This window comes from Rhinoderma darwinii, chromosome 11, assembly GCF_050947455.1.
Source record: "Rhinoderma darwinii isolate aRhiDar2 chromosome 11, aRhiDar2.hap1, whole genome shotgun sequence".
NCBI lineage: Eukaryota > Metazoa > Chordata > Amphibia > Anura > Rhinodermatidae > Rhinoderma > Rhinoderma darwinii.
In genome coordinates this window covers 80,750,261-80,772,936 of record NC_134697.1, presented here as the reverse complement: position 1 = coordinate 80,772,936, position 22,676 = coordinate 80,750,261, and the positions used below count along the sequence as shown (strand labels likewise).

Below are 22,676 nucleotides of genomic sequence, written 5' to 3'. Positions count from 1 at the left end.
TCCGTTCCGGGGTTCCGTTAGAGGTTTCCGTCGGGTGAACCCCGCAACGGAAAGTGAAAGTGAAACCACAGCTTCCGTTTCAGTCACCATTGATATCAATGGTGACGGAAACATCGCTAATGGTTTCCATTCGTCACCATTCCGGCAGGTTTCCGTTTTAACGACGGAATCGATAGCGGAGTCCACTGCGCTATTGATTCCGTCGGAAAACCGGAAACGTGCCGGAATCGCGACGAACGGAAACCATTAGCGATGTTTCCGTCAAAATTGATATCAATGGTGACTGAAACGGAAGCTGTGGTTTCACTTTCATTTTCCGTTGCGGGGTTCACCCGATGGAAACCTCCGACGGAACCCCGGAATGGAAATGTGAACAGGCCCTTAGAGGTATGGAAACCTTGGATTACTCCCTGCGCTTCAGAACAATGTCTTAGTGCGACTTCGGATTCCCAGTACTTGCCATATCCTTGATGTCACATAACCTTTTTGCATATACTCATCACTAATGATTAGACAAGTAAAATGCAACACAAAACCTTTCTGATCGCCTCCCCTTCCCTAACCCCTCCCATTGTAGCCCCATCCTACTTCATTCTGGATCATGGATTCTAACCTCCAATGGTTTCATATTGTAGCAACTTTTCTTGCACTCTATATATGTAACATGTTAATGTTAATCCATAGCTTTAGTAAATGCATTCCTTTATTGTTGTTCTAGATTAAGGTAAATTTACCTTAATTTTCTAACATTACAATTTTTTTTATTACTTCAATTTGTTAAACAATAAAAGGAAAATTGAAAAGACAGAAGACATGTAACTTTAGCAACAATTTTTAAAATTATCAAGAAAATGTACAACAGATTTTTTTAAGGATGAACTCAGTAGAAGTGGATTCGGGAAGCCTATATATTAGAACCCCCCCCCCCCCCCCAAATGATTCAATTTAGCAAACAACACCCCTAAAAGAATTCATATAGAGATATAGTGAGGATTTTGACCCCACTGGTGTTTTGTAGAATGTGTTTGAATTGGGCCATCAAAATGAAAAACAGCATTTTTTTATTCCAATAAGGCTCTGTTCACACGCAGGCGAAAACAGCTCCTGATTTTCAGACGTTTTTGTAGCAACTCGCGTTTTTTGTGGCGTATTTTACGGCCGTTTTTTGGAGCTGTTTTTCAATGGAGTCAATAAAAAACGCCTCCAAAAACGTCCCAAGAAGTGACATGCTTTTCTTTTGACGAGCCATGTTTTTACGCACCGTATTTTGACAGCGATGCGTAAAATTAAGGCTCTTGGGAACAGAACATCGTAAAACCCATTGAAAGCAATGGGCAATGTTTGTAAAACACCTGAATTATGTCTGAAACCACTGCGTGTGAACATACCCTAAGATGTATTTTTAGCTCACAATCTTTAATTTTCACAAGGAATACAGAAAAAAGCCCCTAACATTTTGTAACGAAATATCCCCTCAGTATGGCAATTCCCCAGATGTGGTCATAAACGACTATTTGGACACACGTCAGAGCTCAGAAGGGATGGAGGGCCATTTGGGTTTCAGAGCACAGATTTTGCTGGAATGGTTTTTCACATGCCATGTTGAATTTGCAAAGTCCTTGAGGTACTGTCACGATCTGTGGGTATGTGGACCCACATGGCCGGGGTAGCAGCTGGCCAAACAACAGTGTACCCAGTATATACAAAGTCCAGCACAAGGGTACATGTAATAGCCCAGACAGTAGCAATGGCACAGATGGGACCTTGGCGGCAGGTGATGCAAAACGTGGCAGATGACACCAGACGTGGTGTAAGTCAGCAGGTGTAGTAGACGGCACAAGACGACTCCAACACTAGAGGGCACAGGAACAAATACAGCGCGGGATACAGGTAGCAGGGCACGGGAACACAGGGAACCGGATACAGCTACGGAAACATTTGCAAGACCAACAGAGGAATACAAACAACGCTCAGGCAATGAGCAAAAGGCAGGGCCCTACATAAGTCCAGGGTGATCATGGGCTAATTAGAGATGTTTAACATGTGCGTGCACTGGCCCTTTAAGGCTGGGCGCGAGCTTCTGCGCGCCCCCTTCGGGACACAGCAGAGTGGAGCGGAAGTGAGCGCTGGCGTATCCTGGGGAGAAGATGCGGACCAGCGCTCCCAAGTCCATGGCTGCGGCCGTCTAGGGGTGAGTAGTCCCGACGGTCCGCGGCCATGGATGTTACAGGCACCAGTTCGGTGGAAATCCCCCAGAAGTGACCCTTTTTTTGGAAACCACATCCCTCATGTATTTCATCTAGGGGCATAGTAAGCATTTTTACTGCACAGGTGTGTCACAAACCTGGCTGAACGTGGAGGATTCCTTTTCACCAGTTTACGACTAAGGGTATGTTCACACGCACTATTTACGAACGTAATTCAGGCGTTTTACGCCTGGAATTACGGCCGAAAATACTGCTTGAAAGCGTCGGCAAACATCTGCCCATTCATTTGAATGGGTTTTACGATGTACTGTGCACACGGTCATTTTTTTTACGCGCCGCTGTCAAGACGGCGCGCAAAAACGACGCCCGTGTCAAAGTAGTGCCTGTCACTTCTTGGGACGTAATTGTAGCCGTTTTCCATGGACTCCATAGAAAAACAGCTCCAATTACGTCCGTAATGGACGCTGCGAAAAACGCCTGCACATGCCATTACGGCTCAAATTCAGGAGCTGTTTTCGCCTGAAAACAGCTCCGTAAATTCAGCCGTAACGGAGGCTGCCGTGTGAACATACCCTTACACTTCGACACTGAACAAGTCCACTGGTTTTGCACCAAAGACCACCGCAAGGATATGGATTTAGATACCAGGGACCTGCAGGTCAGGACCCTCTTACTGCCACCTTAGGCTGGGTTCACACAGAGTTTTTTGACCAGTTTTTTGACGCGGAAACCGCTCCCAAAAACTCGTCAAAAACGGCCCAAAAATGCCTCCCATTGATTTCAATGGGGTGGCGGAGGCGTCTTCCTGCGAGCGGTAAAACCGTCTCACGGGAAAAAGAAGGGACATGCCCTATCTTCGGGCGTTTATGCCTCTGCAGAGAAAGCGTATTTCGTGGCGTTTTATACCCGCGGGCGAAAAACGCAGCGAAAATCGGCGTGCAGGGAGAGGAAAATCTGCCTCAAACTTCCAAACTGAATTTTGAGGCAGAAATTCCACCTGCAAAAAACTCTGTGTGAACATAGCCTAAGGCTATGTTCACACGGGGTATTTTGCCGAGTTTTTTGACGCGGAAACCGCGTCGCAAAACTCGGCAGAAACGGCCCGAGAACGCCTCCCATTGATTTCAATGGGAGGCGTCGGCGTCTTTTTCCCGCGAACAGTAAAACTGCCTCGCGGGAAAAAGAAGCGACATGCCCTATCTTCGGGCGCTTCCGCCTCTGACCTCCCATTGACTTCAATGAGAGGCAGAGAAAGCGTATTTTGTGGTGTTTTATGCCCGCGGCACTCAACGGCCGCGGGCGAAAAACGGCGCGAAAATCGGCGTGCAGGGAGAGGAAAATCTGCCTCAAACTTCCAAACAGAATTTTGATGCAGATATTCCTCCTGCAAAATACTCCGTGTGAACATAGCCTATAGAAAAACGGCCGTAAAAAGCGCCTCGAAAAACGGGAGTTGCTAAATAAACGCCTGAAAATCAGGAGCTATTTTCTCTTGAAAACAGCTCCGTATTTTCAGACGTTTTTTGCTCAGTGTGAACAGAGCCTAGGAATATAGTCTGAGTCGGCCACGTACACGCACACATACGTTCTATGATATAACAATACAATGCTGAACGTGTGATAAAAAAACCGTGAGGTACATTTTGTCTTTTTACCCACAGATAAGGCTAAGGGTATGTTCACACGGCGGGGGTCCGTAACGGCTGAAATTACGGGGATGTTTCAGCCTGAAAACATCCCCGTAATTTCAGCCGTACCGGCATGTGCAGGCGCTTGAACGCCGCGTCAATTACGGCCGTAATTAGCGCTGCTATTCATTGGAGTCAATGAATAGCGGCTCCAATTACGGCCAAAGAAGTGACAGGTCACTTCTTCTACGCGGGCGTCTATTTACGCGCCGTCATTTGACAGCGGCGCGTAAATATACGCCTCGTGTGAACAGACAAACGTCTGCCCATTGCTTTCAATGGGCAGATGTTTGTCAGCGCTATTGAGGCGCTATTTTTGGGCGTAATTCGGGGCAAAAACGCCCGATTTACGTCCGTAAATAGGCCGTGTGAACATACCCTTAGGGTATGTGCACACACACTAATTACGTCCGTAATTCACGGACGTATTTCGGCCGCAAGTCCCGGACCGAACACAGTGCAGGGAGCCGGGCTCCTAGCATCATAGTTATATACGGTGCTAGGAGTCCCTGCCTCGCTGCAGGACAACTGTCCCGTACTGTAAACATGATTACACTACGGGACAGTTGTCCTGCAGCGAGGCAGGGACTCCTAGCATCGTACATAAGTATGATGCTAGGAGCCCGGCTCCCTGCACTGTGTTCGGTTCGGTACTTGCGGCAGAAATACGCCCGTCAATTACGGACGTAATTAGTGTGTGTGCACATACCCTAAGGGTATGTGCACACACACTAATTACGTCCGTATTATACGGACGTATTTCGGCCGCAAGTACCGGACCGAACACTTATGTACGATGCTAGGAGTCCCTGCCTCGCTGCAGGACAACAGTCCCGTACTGAAAACATGATTACAGTACGGGACAGTTGTCCGGCAGCGAGGCAGGTATATTACGGACGTAATTAGTGTGTGTGCACATACCTTCAAGGGAATCATTTTTGACGGTATAGCAGGAAATATCGACCCCACGACTACCAATACCGATGAACATACGGGTACTAACGGTGACAATCCACTGCGCATGCGCTGGCTGACGGCCGTTAAAGGCAGAGAAAATTGAACCGCGCATGCGCTGAGGCTGAAGATGGCGGCCGTCTGTAGGATGTTACGACTCGCAGCAGCCAGATATCCCTGTCGTCCCGGGGTTTTCAGGCAGTTTAGTGCTGGTATGTGGAGACGGAACCTGCTATTGTATACGGGCACGGTGTAAGATTGAGGAGAAAAGCAAAAAAAAACAAGGACAACGCAAACGAGAGATTGGAGGTCAAACACCTCTGAGTAAACGTGCGACGGCTCGGGGGCTGCGCTGTCGTCTCTCCTTCTGGTTTGTGTTTGAAGAAAGTGGACGGCAACGTGTGGCCCTTGTGCTGTGGTGGAGTCCCGGCAGGTGCAGGAGGCATGCTGGAAGTTTTAGTTGAGAGCCGCAGTGCACACGTTCACATTGCTGCGTCTTACAGGATGATTTGCACGATATTGCTGCAAAGTAAAGTTTGTAACTTGTTGGAGAAGGATGGCACTCAAGTCCATGGGTTCTGTTGGTGGCTGTAATAAGTATGCCCCGCCAGCACGTCTGCGGACTGACGGGTGGGCGTTGTTCACATCTGCGTCCGGGCTCTGTTCAGGCTTTCCGTTTGCATCACCATTTATTTCAATGGTGACGAATCCAGTGCAAATCCGTTTGTCACCGTTGTGTAAGGGTTCCGTCGTTGCCATGGCAGCAATACCGTAGTCGACCGCGCTGTTCATTCCTATCAAAACGACGGAACTCTTACACAACGGAAACCATTTGCACCGGATTGGTCACCATTGATATCAATGGGGATGCAGACAGAAACCTATGGAAGCCTCAGGCCTCATGTACACGACCGTGATTTTCAGGTCAGACAGCCACGGAGTGTCATCCGCGTGCCACCCACCATTCGCGGGCTGTGCACACGGCCACGTGCGTTAATTTCTATGAGCCTGGACTGCAAAACGCGGCCGTAATAAGACCTGTCCGTTCTTTCTGCGGTCCAGGATCCTGGGCCATGCATGGGGCCCATAGGAATGAATAAAGCCGCAATTCACCCGCAGATTTGCGGATGAATTGCGGCTGCAAAAATACGTTGGTGCCCATGGGGCCTCACAACATTGGTCTGAAGTGTAAATAGAATAATTAGACGCGTCTATCACTGCGTTCAGGCTACAGAAGGCCACAGACGCAGATTTGGCCCTATTTTAAACCTCATACATGCAAGTTTAGGGTGATCTTAACCCCTTAGTGATCAGCCCATTTTAGGCCCTAATGACCAAGCTATTTTATTCGTTTTTCTATAGTCTCATTCAAAGAGCTATAACTTTTTTTATTCTTCCATCGACATAGCTGTATGAGGTCTTGTTTTTTGCGGGATTAGTTGTACTTTTTAATGGCACCGTTTTGGGGTACATAGAATTTTTTGATTAACTTTTTTTTTTGGGGGTGAGGAATAGAAAAAAACCCTGAAGTTCCGCCATTGTTCTATGCGTTTTTACATTGACGCCGTTCACCGTGCAGCGTAAATAACATGTTACCTTTATTCTATGGGTCGGTACGATTACGGCGATACCACATATGTAGAGGTTTTCTATGTTTTGCTGCTTCTGCACAATAAAAACACTTTTGAAGTAAAATGTATTTGTTTTTGCATCGTCGCTTTCCAAGAGCCGTAATTTTTTTTTTACATTTTTCCGTCAATGTAGTTATATGAGGGTTTGTTTTTTGCAAGACGAGACGTTGTTTTGATTGGTTCTGTTTTGGGGTAAATGGAACTTATTGATTTACTTTTATGACTTTTTTTTGGGGGGCAATGGAAAAAAAAAGGCAATTTCACCATTGTTTTGTGTTTTTTTTTTTTTTTTTTTTTTTTTTTTTACAGTGTTGACCTTGCAGTTTAAATTACATTAACTTTATTGTTTGAGTCATTACGGTCGCAGCGATACCATATATGTGTACTTTTATTTATTTTTTACACTTTGACTAAATAAAACCACTTTTTATGGAAAAAAAATGGTTATATATTTTTTTTCAAGTAATTTTTATTTCACGTTACTTATTTTTTTAGTCCCAGTAGGGGACTTTACTATGCGGTCTTTAGATCGCTGCTATAATACTTCGTATACCAGAGCATTATTGCCTGTCAGTGTAAAACTGACAGGCAATCTATTAGGCACGTCTGGCACGTCCTAATAGGCATATGCCCAGGGCAGACCTGGGGGCTTTTATCAGGCCCCTGGCTGCCATGGCACCCCATCGGAGACCCGCGATTGTATTTGCGGGCTGCCGATGTGCGGGCCTCCCTCTGTAAACAAGTTAAATGCTGCGTTCGCTATTGATCGCAGCATTTAACTGGTTAAATGGCCGCGAATGAGGTAAACTACGATCTCGGTCGTTGTAGCAGGAGCCCGGCTGTCATTAGTCAGCCGAGCACCCACTCCAGCCTGTACGGGACACCCGCGCTGCCGTGAAAAGGCGACGGCCTAGCCTAAGGCCCCTTAGTGACCGCTGTGAAAAGGTGTATTGGTGGTCACGAAGGGGTTAACCTAGAAAAAGCATCAAATATCATTAACCCCATACAAATAATATTTAAAGGGTAACTAACGAACTTCTGACATATAGTGACGTGTCATAAGTTTTGATTGGTGGGGTCTGAGCACTGAGACCCCCACCGATCGCTAAAACGAAGCGTCAGAAGTGCTCGTGTGACCGCTGAACTGCTTGGTTTCTGATCGGCTTTTCTAAGAAACCCGATGTATCGGAGTATGGACTCAATAGAAAGTCTATGAGCCGGCCGATTCACGGCTACATCTGTTTCCGAGGGGTTCTGCCGCTTCTTTCTAGTGATCGGTGGGGGTCTCCATGCTCGGACCCCCACCAATGAAAACTTCTGACATGTCAGAAGTTTGTTTAAAGGTTTAGTTATACTTTTAGGCTACATTCACACAAGTGTGACAGATTTTGTGTGTTAAAAATACACCCCTAAATCTGTCCGTGTGCGTTGCGTTATGCATCGGTGTGCTTTGCAAGTGGCATGCGTATATCACGCTCTCGCAAGCACTTTTTTTCCCGATGTAATTGATGCCTAAAACACTAACAGCACACGGATGTGCGTCCGTGTGCTGTCCGCAGTTTTTCACGCACTCAATGACACACATCAATATAGGACATTCAGTGAGTTTAACGCAACGGAAACTCGCTGTGTGAAAACTCACGCATGTGTGAATAGACTCATTAAAATCAATGGGACCGCGTGTCGTGCATTTGTTTCAACGCACAGAACACGGAAGAGATTCACGTTCGTGTGAATGAGCCCTAAAGGGGTTGTATTTAAAGGTCGTATGGACATCATAGCTTGAGGTCCCCCCCCCCTCTTGGAACTCCCCTCTATGAACCAGAGCTTATAGCCGCTAAGTAATAGTGTCTCCTGCTCTAATGGATCATTCATGTATTATATGGTCGGCCATTTATTTAGCTGATCGCCGGGGTTCTCCTTATATTTATCTGTAGGCGACAGAGATGCAAACTGCTGAAAACTGTTTCACTTCTAATATAGGCCTATAACTGTGTCCTCTTCTGGTAACAGACAGTGACGCGATCCATGCAAGTGAAACTGTAAAACTCCTCTTGTCAGCGGCAAAGCTGCTAGAAATGGCAACTATCGTTTATCGGTTTTGATAGACTAGGCTTATCCATGTGATCCCTCGTTTATATGACTGGACACCACTTCCCCCGACGATCACAGTGGATCACTGAGGGTTTTGAAGTAGGACACACATCAGTAGACTAATATAATCTACAGAAAGAGATGGAGTACAGCTAGCGCAGAGACTATGGAGCGTCAGAGGAGCTGCATGTAGATCCTTAGGTTTGTGTATAATGTTGCTAGCCTGCTTTTTCATCCCAGGCTGGATTCTGCTCCTAAAAGGAGCCCCTGACGTCTCTGTCCATATGTGGTCAGGAGCTCCCTTGGCAGCGTGCTGGTTGGGGATTCAGCTCCAGGAGTAGCCCCTGATGTCACTGTCCATGTATGGATAGTGACGCCAGGGGCTTCTCCAGGAGCGGAATCCCCAGCCAGTGCACTGTCGATGCTCTTGCCGGGGGTTCCGCTATTAGGCTGGGTTCACACGACCTATTTTCAGACGTAAACGAGGCGTATTATGCCTCGTTTTACGGCTGAAAATAGGGCTACAATACGTCGGCAAACATCTGCCCTTTCATTTGAATGGGTTTGCCGACGTACAGTGCAGACAACCTGTCATTTACGTGTCGTCGTTTGACAGCTGTCAAACGACGACGCGTAAAAATACAGCCTCGTCAAAAGAAGTGCAGGACACTTATATACAATATATGCAGGACACTTATATACATTATATGCGGGACACTTATATACATTATATGCGGGACACTTCTATACATTATATGCAGGACACTTCTTTCAGACGTAATTTGAGCCGTACTTCATTGAACTCAATGAAGCACAGCTCAAAATTTACGGCTGTCAGAGAAGCCTCGAAAAATACGAGGAGCTGCATTTACGTCTGAAACGAGGCAGCTGGTTTCTCCTGAAAACAGTCTGTCATTTCAGACGTAAAAGCCTGCTATCGTGTGCACATACCCTTAGAGGGAGCCCCTGACGTCGCTGTCCATAAATGGACAGAGATGTCTGGGGCTCCCTCTAGGAGCGGAATCCCCTGCCAGAGGGATTCCGCTTCTACAGTGAGCTATACTGGCCCTGTCTACAGGGGGGGGGGTGGCACTGTATAGGGGTGTGGCATGATCTACTGTGGGCACTGGCACTTCATATGTTGGCATTGTGGCACTATACAGTAGGCACTGTGGTACTATCTACAGGGACATTGCGGCAATATCTACATGGGCACTGTGGTGTTTTCAGGGGGTTGTGACAAAAAAAACGCCCTGACAAATTAAATCCATCTGGTTTTTTTTTTTTTTTTTGACGGCCTTGAAAAACGGTTGGCAGACTGATAACAAACTGCCATTAAAGAGACTCTTTCACCTGCCCATTCATGTACAGTTGAGTGCACCATGTAATAGGCAGGGCTGCACAAATCCTGGGGCACTTTGCATTTTTTTCCCATCCTCTGTTATTTAGGTATCGGTGCCGTTTTATGTTTGGCGCACAATATTTAAAGACTCCCTGAACTGTCAATGGGGCGTGTTACTATCGCTATGACACAGTCCAATCGGCTATGGACAGTGTGAGAGAGAGCGTGTGTGTGTGTCCGTGCGTGCGTGCGTGTGCCTCCGCTGCCACCACAGAAGAGAAGAAGCTGTCTGCCGAGAGCTGACGTGCGTGTGCGCACAGCTCCGACTCCTCTGCTGACGATGCTTCCACGGAACAGAAGAAGAATTCACCTTCTGTTCAGTGGTGGTGGCAGAGCTGCACGTGTGCGCGCGGACACCCTCTCCAGCTCTTGCTGTGACACTGTCCGTAGCTCCTTGGACAGTGTCACAGCGATGTTACACGCCCCATTGACAGTTCAGGGGGTTATTTAAATATCGGGTGCGAGATATAACCGCACCGATATCCAAAAAACGGAGGATAGGATAAAAGATTTAAAGCGCCCCAGGGTTTGTGCATCCCTGCCTATTACATTCTGCACTCAGCTGCACATGTATGGGCAGGTGAAAGGTTCTCTTTAAAGACGGACTGGAAATGGATGAAAATTTGGAGACACATTGATGCAAAATGGCCATGAAAAACTGACAGTTGATCAGCTTTTAATGACCATTTTTTTTCACTGTCGTTTTCCTGTAGTGTAATGATTGCTTATCGGCACTATTATTCACTCCTGTATATACATTGACAGAAGTGAGAACAAACTTTATAGGTGACTCTCTCCCTGCCCTGCGCCGTAAGGGTATGTGCACACGACCCAAGTTTCAGATGTAATTCGGGCGTTTTACGCCCTGAATTACGTCTGAAAAAACGGCTCCATTACGCCGACAAACATCTGCCCATTATTTTCAATGGGTTTTACGATGTTCTGTGCCGACGACCTGTCATTTTACGTGTCGCTGTCAAGACGGTGCGTAAAAAGACAGCTCGTCAAAAGAAGTGCAGGACACTTGGGACGTAATTGGAGCCGTTTTTCATTGACTCCATTGAAAAACAGCTCCGCCATTTGCCCCATTTTTGCATCTGTCTTGGTTAGCAGAGCTGTTATTGAATGGGCACACATACTCTTTTACGGCCTGCCCGGAGGTCCTCCTCCGGAGGAATGGTTCATCTGTCTCTCCTTATTTCCAATGCATCCAAGTATATCTGTGAGGCCGCTGGTCTGGTGGCTCTGGCCTTCGCTTCTTCCATTGCTGTTCGCGAGACTACCTGGCTTAAGGGTTTGTCTGATTTATTTGGCTTCAAAACACTTAATGACTGCTATTCCTTTTGCGGGTACCCTTCTCTTTGGACCTAGATTGCATAAGATAATCTCAGAAGCTACATGTCAAAACACCTATCTTCCTCCAAAACAGGCCTAAGCGCACTACTAATGCCAAAATTGAGGGTCCACGTATTAGGTCCTTTCGTAGGTTCTCCAACATCACATACCAGTAAGGCTGTGGTCTGGGGGATCAGAAGGCCAAGCTTTCTTATAAGGCTGGAGCCGGCAAGGCCACTTCTGCCTGAAGGTGTGTCCCCACTCTATTCACCTCGGGTGGATGGGGTAGGCTTCTGTACTTCAAGGACGTCTGACTCTCTCACATTTTGGATGCCTGGGTTCAGGAGGTAATATTTAACCCCTTCCCCCTGCTGGTATTCTGGGCCCTAATGTCCAAGCCATTTTTTAGATTTTTCCATTGTCACATTCGAAGAGCTGTAACTTTTTTATTTTTGCGTCGGCATAGCTGTATAAGGTCTTGTTTTTTGCGGGACGACTTGCAGTTTTTATTGGTACCATTTGAGAGTAGATGCGACTTTTTGATCACTTTCTATCACATTTTTTTTAAGTCAGGATTAACAGAAAACAGCAATTTTTCCATTGTTTTTTATTTTATTTTTTACGGCGTTCACAGTGCGGGTTAAATAATGTAACAGCTTTATAGTCGGGGTCGTTACGGACGCGGCAATACCAAATATGTGTAACTTTTTTGCTTTATTGTAGTTTTTTTTAATAGCAAAGCATTTTGTAAGGGGAAAAGCTGGGTTTTTCATTTTTTTTTTTTCACTTTTTTTTTTAAATTAACTTTATTAAACTTTTTTTACTTTTTTACTAGTCCCACTAGGGGACTTCACTATCCTCCGATCGCTATTATAATACACTGCAATACTTTTGTATTGCAGTGTATTACTGCCTGTCCGTTTAAAACGGACAGGCATCTGCTAGGTCATGCCTGCGGCATGATCTAGCAGGCATTCGCTGCAGGCAGACCTGGGGGTCTTTATTAGACCCCCGGCTGCCATAGAAGACACAGACACTCGGCGATTTTATCGCCGGGTGTCAGTGAGATGAGAGGGAGCTCCCTCCCTCTCTCCAAAACCATTCAGATGCGGTGCTCGCTATTGTGCACCGCATCTGAAGGGTTAAACAGGTGAGATCGATACTAATATCGATCTCACCCGGCAGAGCAGGGACGCCCCCAGCCCTCAGCTGCTTCTGGCAGCTGAGAGCAGGGAGATTTCACGGCTCCCTGCTCTGTTTACTTTATTCTACAGCAGCGACGTAGAATAGCGGCGCTCTAGAATAAAGCCCACTAATGACCGCCGTAAAAAGACGTATCGGCGGTCATTAAGGGGTTAAAGAGGCTCTGTCACCAGATTTTGCAACCCCTATCTGCTATTGCAGCAGATAGGCGCTGCAATGTAGATTACAGTAACGTTTTTATTTTTAAAAAACGAGCATTTTTGGCCAAGTTATGACCATTTTTGTAGTTATGCAAATGAGGCTTGCAAAAGTCTAAGTGGGTGTGTTTAAAAGTAAAAGGCCAAGTGGGCGTGTATTATGTGTGTACATCGGGGCGTTTTTAATACTTTTACTAGCTGGGCGTTCTGATGAGAAGTATCATCCACTTCTCTTCAGAACGCCCAGCTTCTGGCAGATCACACTGTGACGTCACTCACAGGTCCTGCATCGTGTCGGACGAGCGAGGACACATCGGCACCAGAGGCTACAGTTGATTCTGCAGCAGCATCGGCATTTGCAGGTAAGTCGATGTAGCTACTTACCTGCAAACGCTGATGCTGCTGCAGAATCAACTGGTGCCGATGTGTCCTCGCTCGTCTGACACGATGCAGGACCTGTGAGTGACGTCACAGCGTGATCTGCCAGAAGCTGGGCGTTTTGAAGAGAAGTGGATGATACTTCTCATCAGAACGCCCAGCTAGTAAAAGTATTAAAAACGCCCCGATGTACACACATAATACACGCCCACTTGGACTTTTACTTTTAAACACACCCACTTGGACTTTTGCAAGCCTCATTTGCATAACTACAAAAATGGTCATAACTTGGCCAAAAATGCTCGTTTTTTAAAAATAAAAACGTTACTGTAATCTACATTGCAGCGCCTATCTGCTGCAATAGCAGATAGGGGTTGCAAAATCTGGTGACAGAGCCTCTTTAAATAGAATAGTAAGGATGCACTCCAATATATATTGGTGCTATTCAGGTTCGGGTTGTACCCCACTCATAGATATAGAGGGATAATCTAAAGCACTCAAAAGATACTTAACTAAGTTGATTTTGCAAGGAAGAATTATTTATTTTCATTCGTTCCAGAGTGGTAGTTTGTACACAACAGAAATTTATGAATGCAAGTGGGTTCAGGAGGTGGTATCCATTGGAGACCAAATAGTTTGCCAGCCTCCCTCCAGAGCATTTCTTGCAGTCCGCTGTTCCGCAGTCACCCGAAAAAAACCTGTTTTTTTTTCGGCCAATCCACTCTCTACTACTGCAAGGAGTCATTGTCCCGGTGCCCCTGGTCCATTGGCTCTAGGGTTACTTTTCCAACCTTTTTGTCATCCCCAAAAAGGACTGTTCTGTTCTCAACGCGCATGTTCTGGCTCTTCATTTTCGACACGGAATCTCTTCAGACTGACATTGCTTCCATGGAACAGGGGGCATTTCTTTCATCTGTGAACATCAGGGGCGTGTATTACACATTTCTATCTGCCTTACGCACCAGCGCTTTCTGCTCTTTGGTACTGTTCCAACATTACCAAATGGTGGCCTCCATTCGACCTGGCCACAGCCCTGAGAGTCTTTATGAAGCTTCTCTCTGTCGTAATGGTACTCCTTCACACCAGGGTGTGTCGGTCACCCCGTACCTGCAGATCATTCTAATAAGCTTTCCCTCCAATGAGGATAACGAGACGGCTCTCCAGATAGATCACTCTAGACACTCCTTGGTTCGGTTGGATAATTAACCGCTCCAAGTCTTGCCGATCTCCGTCCCAGAAGATCGTATTCTTGCCCTCCAAAACTCGTTCGGCGAAGGTCTTCCTTCCTCCGGAGTTTCTTTTTGATTTTTCAGGACTGGATCCGTGTTTTACAGACGGCTGTGCCAACTTCACTCCCCTTCTGTATGTGGGTTCTCTGGACCATGGTGGCCTTAATCAGGACCATTCCCTTTGCACAGTTTCACACGCCCCCTCTGCAGCGGGCGATAATTTCCCGGTGGGACATATTTTTGTAATTGCTGGATCTGAAGTTTGTCGCTCACCTCTTCGGCCTTTCTCCGTGGGCGCTCGTTCCTCCTGCCGAACGGACTAATCTTCCCCATTGATACCAGTCTCAAGGGGTGGGGGGGGCAATTTTTGGAGCCTCACGGCTCAGGGCGGTGGTCTCCACAGGAAGCCCCCCTTCTCATCAATCTGTTAAAATTGAGAGCCATTTTTCTGTGCCTACTGCCCCGGACATAGTCACTGCCCAGACACCCGGTGCGGGTTCAAACGGACAATGCCATGGCCGTGGATTATCTAAATCACCAGGGCAACACGTGTGGTGTGGCAGTGATGGCTGAAGCCTCAATGATCCTGGTCTGGGTGGAAGATTGCTTTCCAGGCTCTCACATCGGTTCACTTTCCCGGTGTTGACAATTGGGTCGCAGACTTTCTCAGTCGCAAAACGGTGGTTCCCGGGGAGTGGTCTCTTCACCAGGATGTCTCCAACCAAATTTTGCCACAGGTGGGGTCGTCTGGACGTAGGCCTGATGACCTCCAGTTTCAATCGACGGGTCCCCTGCTTCATTACCCGAGCCCGGGACCCGGAGGCCTGCCCTGTGGATGCTCTTGTGGCATCATGGTCCGACTTGAGTCTGCTGTACTACTTCTCTCATGCCGCGGCTCAAGTCAGATGGGATTTCAGCCATACTGGTATCCCCGAATTGGCCGCTCCGCTGTTGGTAGGCGGACCTCATGTTCCTTTTGGCAAAGTCCTATGGCCCTTGTCCCTCCGGCCTTACCTTCTCTCTCAGGGATCTCCTTTCCACCGGAATTTAAGGTCGATACATTTAACAGTGTGGTTTGGCTGATGAGGCCGCCGTTCTGAGGGCTCATGGTTTTTGAGAGATTGTTATCCTCACTATGCTTAAGCCTAGGAAACCTTCTTTAGTCCTCGTTTACCATCATACATGGAAGGCCAATGTTCTTCGGTGTGAGAATCGGAAGCTTGCCTCCCTTGCATTTTTTTTCCTTGACCAGAATTCTCAAATTTTTGCTAAGTGGTCTAGATCATGGTTTGGCACTTGGCTTTTTTTTTTTTTTTTTGGGTAGGGCGTGGCTAATGTGGTCCCTGCTTATTGTCCTCCGATCCCCTCTTGGATTTGAATTTGGTCTTGGATGTCTTACAATAGACTCCTGGATGTGGATTTTAGCTGTCACATGGGGATAAGGTTTGTTGAAATCTCATCCACTTTGCTGCTACTCTAAATGCTGCCGATTTTCTGCATGTATACTAGGGCTGGGCAATTATGACCTAAATCAAAATTAAGTGAACATGTAACCTCCTATTCTGATTAATGAATGATTCTTTAGGCCACACTGTTTTTCATGCCACACCCCCTATTTGCATGCTACACCATTGAATTGTTCCCTGAGCCTGCTATATACTACTGTATATAGTATATCCCCTGACACTGCTCCCACACAGTATATTGCCCCATAGTGCGCCCCACAGTATAATGCCCCTGTAGTTGACCTCCACACAGTATAATGCCGTCCACATAGTATAATGCCCTTACAGCTGCACCCCCCCCCCCCACGCTGTATAATGCCCCCAATAGTCCCTGATAAAAGTAATATCTCCCCTAGCCTGGTACGACGAGTGGTGGAGATCGCTCTGCTCCTCCTGTCTGTGCAGCGTAGGCAGGCGCGAACGTCACTGCCTCGCGTCTGTCGCTACATAGTGAATGGTAGAGCAGGGACCTTATGGTCCCCTGCTCTACCATTAGGTTCAACTGTATTTGCGTCCGGAAGATGCAGATACAGATTAAACCGGGAAAAAATAACTGATAAAACCGAAGTTTACAAGATGACGTTGATTAATTGCTCTGAATTTCGATAATTGGCAGCCCTAATGTTTACCCTAAAGGTAAGCCCACACAGATCGGATTTGCTGCAGATAATCCGACTAAGACTCCACAAGACCTATCCGCACAGAATCATGCAGGTTTGGTGCGGGTTTGCCTCTGGATTTCCTTGCAAGATCTTAAAAGAACGGATTTTAAAATCCACAATTGTGGATATCTGTGTATCTGCAGGTAATTTGCTGCAAAACTGCAATGCTAGGATTTGATTACGGATTTTAGCGTCCGCTACAAACGCATTCTCCATAAGCAGCAGAAATTGACATGCGTATTTAAAAATCTGCACTACGAGTCAATTTCCACGCCGAAAATTTCCGCATCATGTGGATAAGATTTGTTAAAATCAACGTTTGGCTGCTCCTGTATTCTGCTGCGGATTTACCTTACCCAAATGTAGCTAAATATGCACAAATAGCCTGAGTAGTGACACGTTGCAGACAATCCCTCTTATGTTAACCTTGACGTGTTTTGCCCTCTTTCCCTTTCTCTCTTGCAGGGCCGTCATTTCAGTACATTCTGGTAGAACGTAAAGGGCAAAGTCAAAATGTCGGCTTTATACAACTGAACAGACCCAAAGCCTTGAATGCGTTATGTGACGGACTGATGACTGAAATCAACCGAGCTCTTGATTCTTTTGAAGCGGATCCACAGATTGGGGCAATTGTCATCACAGGGAGTGAGAAGGCATTTGCTGGTTAGTTCTGCATGATAAAGTGAATACTAGAGATGTTGCAAATTGCCTGTAAGTATTTGTTGCACGGTCCTGAAATTTAGGACTACGTTGCTTTCCGGCAAGGTGACCTATTCTAACATCCCCTACCCTGGCTGAGTCTGGTCTAGGAGAGCTGTGCTCCTCATAACTCTGTGGTGCTAGGAATATCTGGGCACCACAAGCTGCTGATAAGCGCAACAGTTAATTTTGTGTCATTGAGACGTTTATAAAATAACGCACCGATGTGTGCTGTGTACTTTGCTGCGGAAAAGTGTGTGCAAATGAAATATTTTCTTATCCCTGGCAGCTGGTGCAGATATCAAAGAGATGCAGAACAGGACCTTCCAGGAGTGCTATGGGGGCAGCTTCTTGGCTCACTGGAATCGAGTCTCCACCGTAAGGAAACCTGTGATCGCAGCTGTTAATGGCTATGCAGTAAGTCATCACTGGATGGTTTGCTTCTGCTTGCTATTGATCTCTGACCTAAAGAAAATGTGTGGGTGTTAAAAAAAAAAAAAAAAAAATATACCATATTTTTCGGACAATAGGAGACGCCTGGAGAGAAGACGATATGGTAGAACACAAGAAATTATGTATGTGACACTGCGCATACATAAATATATATATATATATATATTTTGGAGCTGCACAGTAAGGAAAGCCTGTTTGGCGAGCACTAGCTTCAAGGCGAATTACTTCTTCACCTCTGTTACTACTCCAATCCACAAGTAGCAGCAGCACTCCAAAAAACATTTCGATAGATTTATTTTTTTTTTTTTTTTTGAGTGCTGCTTCTATTTGTGAATTCAACTGACACTGTATATATGTATATTAATAATGACACCACCTCTCCATTCATTGTGTTTCTCAAACTGAGGCGCCCAACAGTTGTTGGCGAGGCGCAGCTAAGGAGGCGGTATTGACCGTAGTCCTTATAAGCTGCCAAGGCCTTTCTATTTTTGCACCAATTTTTGGTTTAGCAACATTGACCCCTTTTGTGCTGATTTGAATGTTCTACTGGGTTTAGGAGACCAATTGTAAGATTCATTTAGGGAATGTTTTTAAAAACTTCGAAATGGACTGCAACCAATAGCGAGACCCCGGCATCCTCGTGTTTTGGCTGGTGAGAACACGACTGAGAAGCCCTTCTCTGAGTGACCAAGTGAAACTGGGGGGTGCACATGTGACACTTGGAAAGGGGGTACTTCTTGACACAGGATAGAGATCTGCAAGGAGAGCGCAGTTTGACCGTTTTAGAGCCGTGGATTACCCTACGTGTTTTGGAAGGCATGTACCCGGACGTGTAGTTGCAGAGGTAAATCTGGAAGGGTGCCGGAATCGAAACGCCGTGATATCCAACGTCCCCTGCTCTGTCCTTTTCACTGTTGTAATAGATAGAGGGGGACTGATCAGCATCAACAAACACGAGACCGTACAGGCTGGACCTTCTGTCCACATTCGGGTCCGAAGAATCCCGTATGTTGAAATCCATGCCTGATCCTCCTGTCCTCCAACATCTGCAGTCAGGAAGCCCCATACACATTAGATTTTGCCAGCAACCAACTTTTATCTAATGTGTACTGTATGTCCAGTGTGAAAAAATGCCTGCATTTTATTTTTTTTATTTTTTATCTTCTAGTCCGAAAAATATGGTATATAGTCTAAAATTTATAAACCGGCAAGATCAGAATTGCCTTAACACAATTTCGAATATCAATGTATTGTCCTTTTTTGCATACTATTGAGTGATCCCACTTGTGGAAATTATTATTTGCCTATGTTTTACGTGTGCATGTAGCTTGGAGGAGGATGTGAGCTCGCTATGATGTGTGACATTATCTACGCTGGAGAGAAGGCACAGTTTGGGCAGCCAGAAATCTTGCTTGGAACAATTCCAGGTACGTTTATATGTCTGGATGATTTTGGGGTTTCATAAACTTCATACTGATATGACCTTGATCATGTCTTTCTGAGCTTAAAATGACTTCATAGTGCAAATAGTAGAGAATCCAATAAGTACTGAAATCTGCCCATTACAAGTTCATTGAGGACTATGTACCGTTCTGTTAGAAAGTATTTGCCCCTCACCTGATGTCTTCTATTTTTGTTAATTTGTCATAGTTAAATGAAGATAAGCTTTAAAATTATCATTTTTTTTATTTGGGGATTAAGATTTATTCAAAAACTATATCACCCATGTGAAAAGTAATTGCCCCCTAAACCTACTTTAATGAGGCCGTGTTCACACGGGGCAGATACGCTGCGTAAAAGCACGCAGCGTATCTGTCCTGTGTGCCGTAGGGAACTCCAGGCGAAAAAGCGCACAAAACTGGTGCTTTTTCGCCCGGAATGTCCACAGTGGGAAACAGCATTAATCGATCTGCTAGCAGACCGGCCTCCTGGGATGACGTTTCATCATGGAGAGCGCTGCAGCCGGTGATTGGCTGCAGCGGCGGTCACACAGGATGAAGCGCCACCACAGGAGGCCGGCTTGGAGGAAGAAACACAGACGCCTAGGTGAGTAGTGTATTTTTTATTTATTTAGGGTTGCTTTTTTTTGTTGCAGTGGAATCGCAGTGAACTCACCGCAAAAACGCAGTTTGTGGCAGGTTTTATCTCCCTATTGAATTCAATGGAGAAAACCGGCAGCAAATATGCAGTGATTGACATGCTGCGGTATAAAATTCCGTACGCAGGTCTATTGCTGATCGTTTTTTCAGTTTCGTATTTACGCAGCATGTGGATGATATTTTTTCAATCTCGTCTCCGTTTGTGGGATCTCTCTGACCACGAAAATAGACTATGCTCATGTGTAGACAGGAGGTAATCTTCTCCGGTGTGGCTGACTTCCTGTGAACTACAGGATTACATAATCTCATATCAAATCCCTCCTGGCAGCTCTGAGACCTCTCCCCTCCCTACCCATTTCCATTCTCCTTGTTCCTCTGTATATCCCCCATGTATATAGTGCTGCTGAAGAGATTATTTCTTCCCTGTCTAAGGGACCAGGAGTGCAGTGATATATTAGTGGAGTCCATACAATGATTATTATACTCCTAACTCACACATACGGGTCCGGTGTCGCCAGTATTCCACCCGTACTTACGGACCCGTTTTCTCTGCACTAATCGGCAGCCCCTTCTCTCTATCAGGATAGAGAGAAGGGGCAGCCCTTTCGGGCAGAGTTTCCGCAGCATTTGAAAGTAAAAAAAGTTCATACATACCCCGGCTGTTGTCTTGGTGACGCGTCCCTCTTTTGACATCCAGTCCGACCTCCCTGGATGACGCGGAAGTCCATGTGACCGCTGCAGCCTGTGATTGGCTGCAGCGGTCACATGGGATGAAACGTCATCCCGGGGGGCTGGACTGGAGGATGAAGCAGGGAGTTCTGGGTAAGTTAACATTTAATACTATTAACTCCAGCGGTAGTCACTGTCCCGGTTGCTGAGAAAGTTACTGCCGATCAGTTAACTCTTTCAGCACCCTGGACAGTGACTATCCACTGACATCGCCTAGCAATGCTCCCGTGTCTACGGGTGCACATACGTAGCCACCCGTAATAACGGGAGCCCCATAGACTTCTATGGGCCTGCCCGTGCCGTAATTACGGCCTGAAATAGGACATGTTCCATATTTTTCAACGGCACGGGCACCTTCCTGTAACCAAACGGGAATGTTCCTGTGGCCAATAGAAGTCTGTGGCCCCGTAATTACAGCCTGTAAATACGGGCATTTTTACGTTCTTGTGCATGAGGCCTTATTACTGGGTGCCACTGTGACAGCTGAGCACTTGACCTGCTGCTGGTCAATAGTCCGCTACTGGTTACTGTAAAAGCTCAGTGGGCAGTTGTTAAAGGGCAAAACATCTAAGTTCCCTGGTGCGCTGCACTGATTTGTACATGCCCAGTCCTGAGCCCATGTTCTTCGTTACCTGATTCCACCACAAAAAAAACCCCGAAACTCCTTTTTAATATTGCATTTATATTGATGGCTCCACTAGTTCTGTGGTATTCTCTGTTCCTAAGGCTGGGTTCACACTGGGTTCAGTTTGGAATTTTGAGGGAGATTTTGCTCTGCCTGCATGGCGATTTTCGCACACTTACATTGAGCGCCGCGGGCAAAAAACTCAGCGTAATAAATATGCTTTCTCTGCCCCCAATTGATGTCAATGGGTGGTTAGAGACGTAAATGCCCGAAGATAGGGCATGTCCCTTCTTTTTCCCACGAGCCGTTTATTCCGCTTGCGGGAAAAAAAATGCCTCCGCCTCCCATTGAAATAAATGGAAGGCATGTTAGGCCGTTTTTTGTCGCGTTTTCCGACGCGGTTTTCGTATCAAAAAAACTGAACTGACCCTAATTCTTCAGAGAATACAGGTAGGTAATAAAAACAAGTAACATGAAAGTTTACAAAACATCGAAAAGTCAAGGAAGACGGTGCACTATATCCCATGCATGCTGATGATGATATTTCCTGATCTCTCCCTCTCCCCACAGGGGCTGGAGGTACCCAGAGGCTCACAAGAGCTGTTGGAAAATCGCTTGCTATGGAAATGGTGCTTACTGGTGACCGAATCAATGCCCAAGAAGCCAAGGAAGCAGGTACAGTTATGTGCCAAATGTGTTCCTATTATCACCCAATTGGAACAGAAAGTCACTGAATTATGAAGGATGGAAGAATTGGCTCACTGGGAATCTGTGGCCTGAAAGGAATATCTAGATATTTGGTCGCCTTGGTTAAATCACATCGCGCTCGCACTCTCACTCACTCTTCAGCTCTCGTGAGACAATGACGACAAGACTGATCTCTCGCGAGATCAGTCTTGTCTGCCGAGAGCTGAAGAATAAGTGAGCGCGTGCATGCGCGCACAGCTCCTCTGCCGAAGATACTCCCGCTGCCATTGAGCAGAAGAAGAATTTACATTGGTGGCGGCGGAGATGCGCGTGCGCACGCACACGTTCTCGCTCTCCTCTCTCCAGCTCTTGCTGTGACACTGTCCATAGCTGATTGGACAGTGTCACAGCGATGTTACACACCCCCTTGCCAATTACACGCTCCATTGACAGTTCAGGCGGTTATTTAAATATCGGCCACCAAATATAACAGCACCGATATCTAAATAACGGAGGCGGGTAGGATTTTTTTTTAATAGTGACCGGGTTTGTACAGCACTACCGATTATACCTATTACACGCTGCACTCAGCCGCACATGTATGGGCAGGTGAAAGGTTCTCTTTAAGGCATTGTTACACGGGCCAATGATCAGGCAAACGTGTGTCATATAAACTGTGTAAACAGGGCGACTATCAGCTGATGAACGAGCAAACGCTTGTTCATCAGCTCATCGGTTCGTTTATGGATCACAAAATGTTGTTGCCTAAGTATGTAAACCGGAAGACGCGCTCCCGACATGATCGAAATACATGGGGGTGAGTGATCGTAGTAACGATTGCTCATCCCCATACATTACAGTATCCCTGTGAAAGGAACAAACTAGTGCCAATTTAATGA

The 22,676-nt window shown here is 46.3% G+C and overlaps 1 protein-coding gene across 1 annotated transcript in view; it reads left to right on the top strand.

Moving 5' to 3' along the window:
- Positions 1-4,953: 4,953 nt before the first annotated feature.
- ECHS1 (enoyl-CoA hydratase, short chain 1) overlaps positions 4,954-22,676 on the top strand; it is a 47,961-nt gene continuing 30,238 nt past the window's right edge. Inside the window, exons 1-5 of the mRNA XM_075841828.1 lie at positions 4,954-5,061; positions 16,951-17,148; positions 17,474-17,601; positions 18,965-19,064; positions 21,661-21,765. Coding sequence (XP_075697943.1) covers positions 4,980-5,061; positions 16,951-17,148; positions 17,474-17,601; positions 18,965-19,064; positions 21,661-21,765 — 613 coding nt within the window. The 5' untranslated portion in view covers positions 4,954-4,979. The remainder of the gene's footprint in view (positions 5,062-16,950; positions 17,149-17,473; positions 17,602-18,964; positions 19,065-21,660; positions 21,766-22,676) is intronic.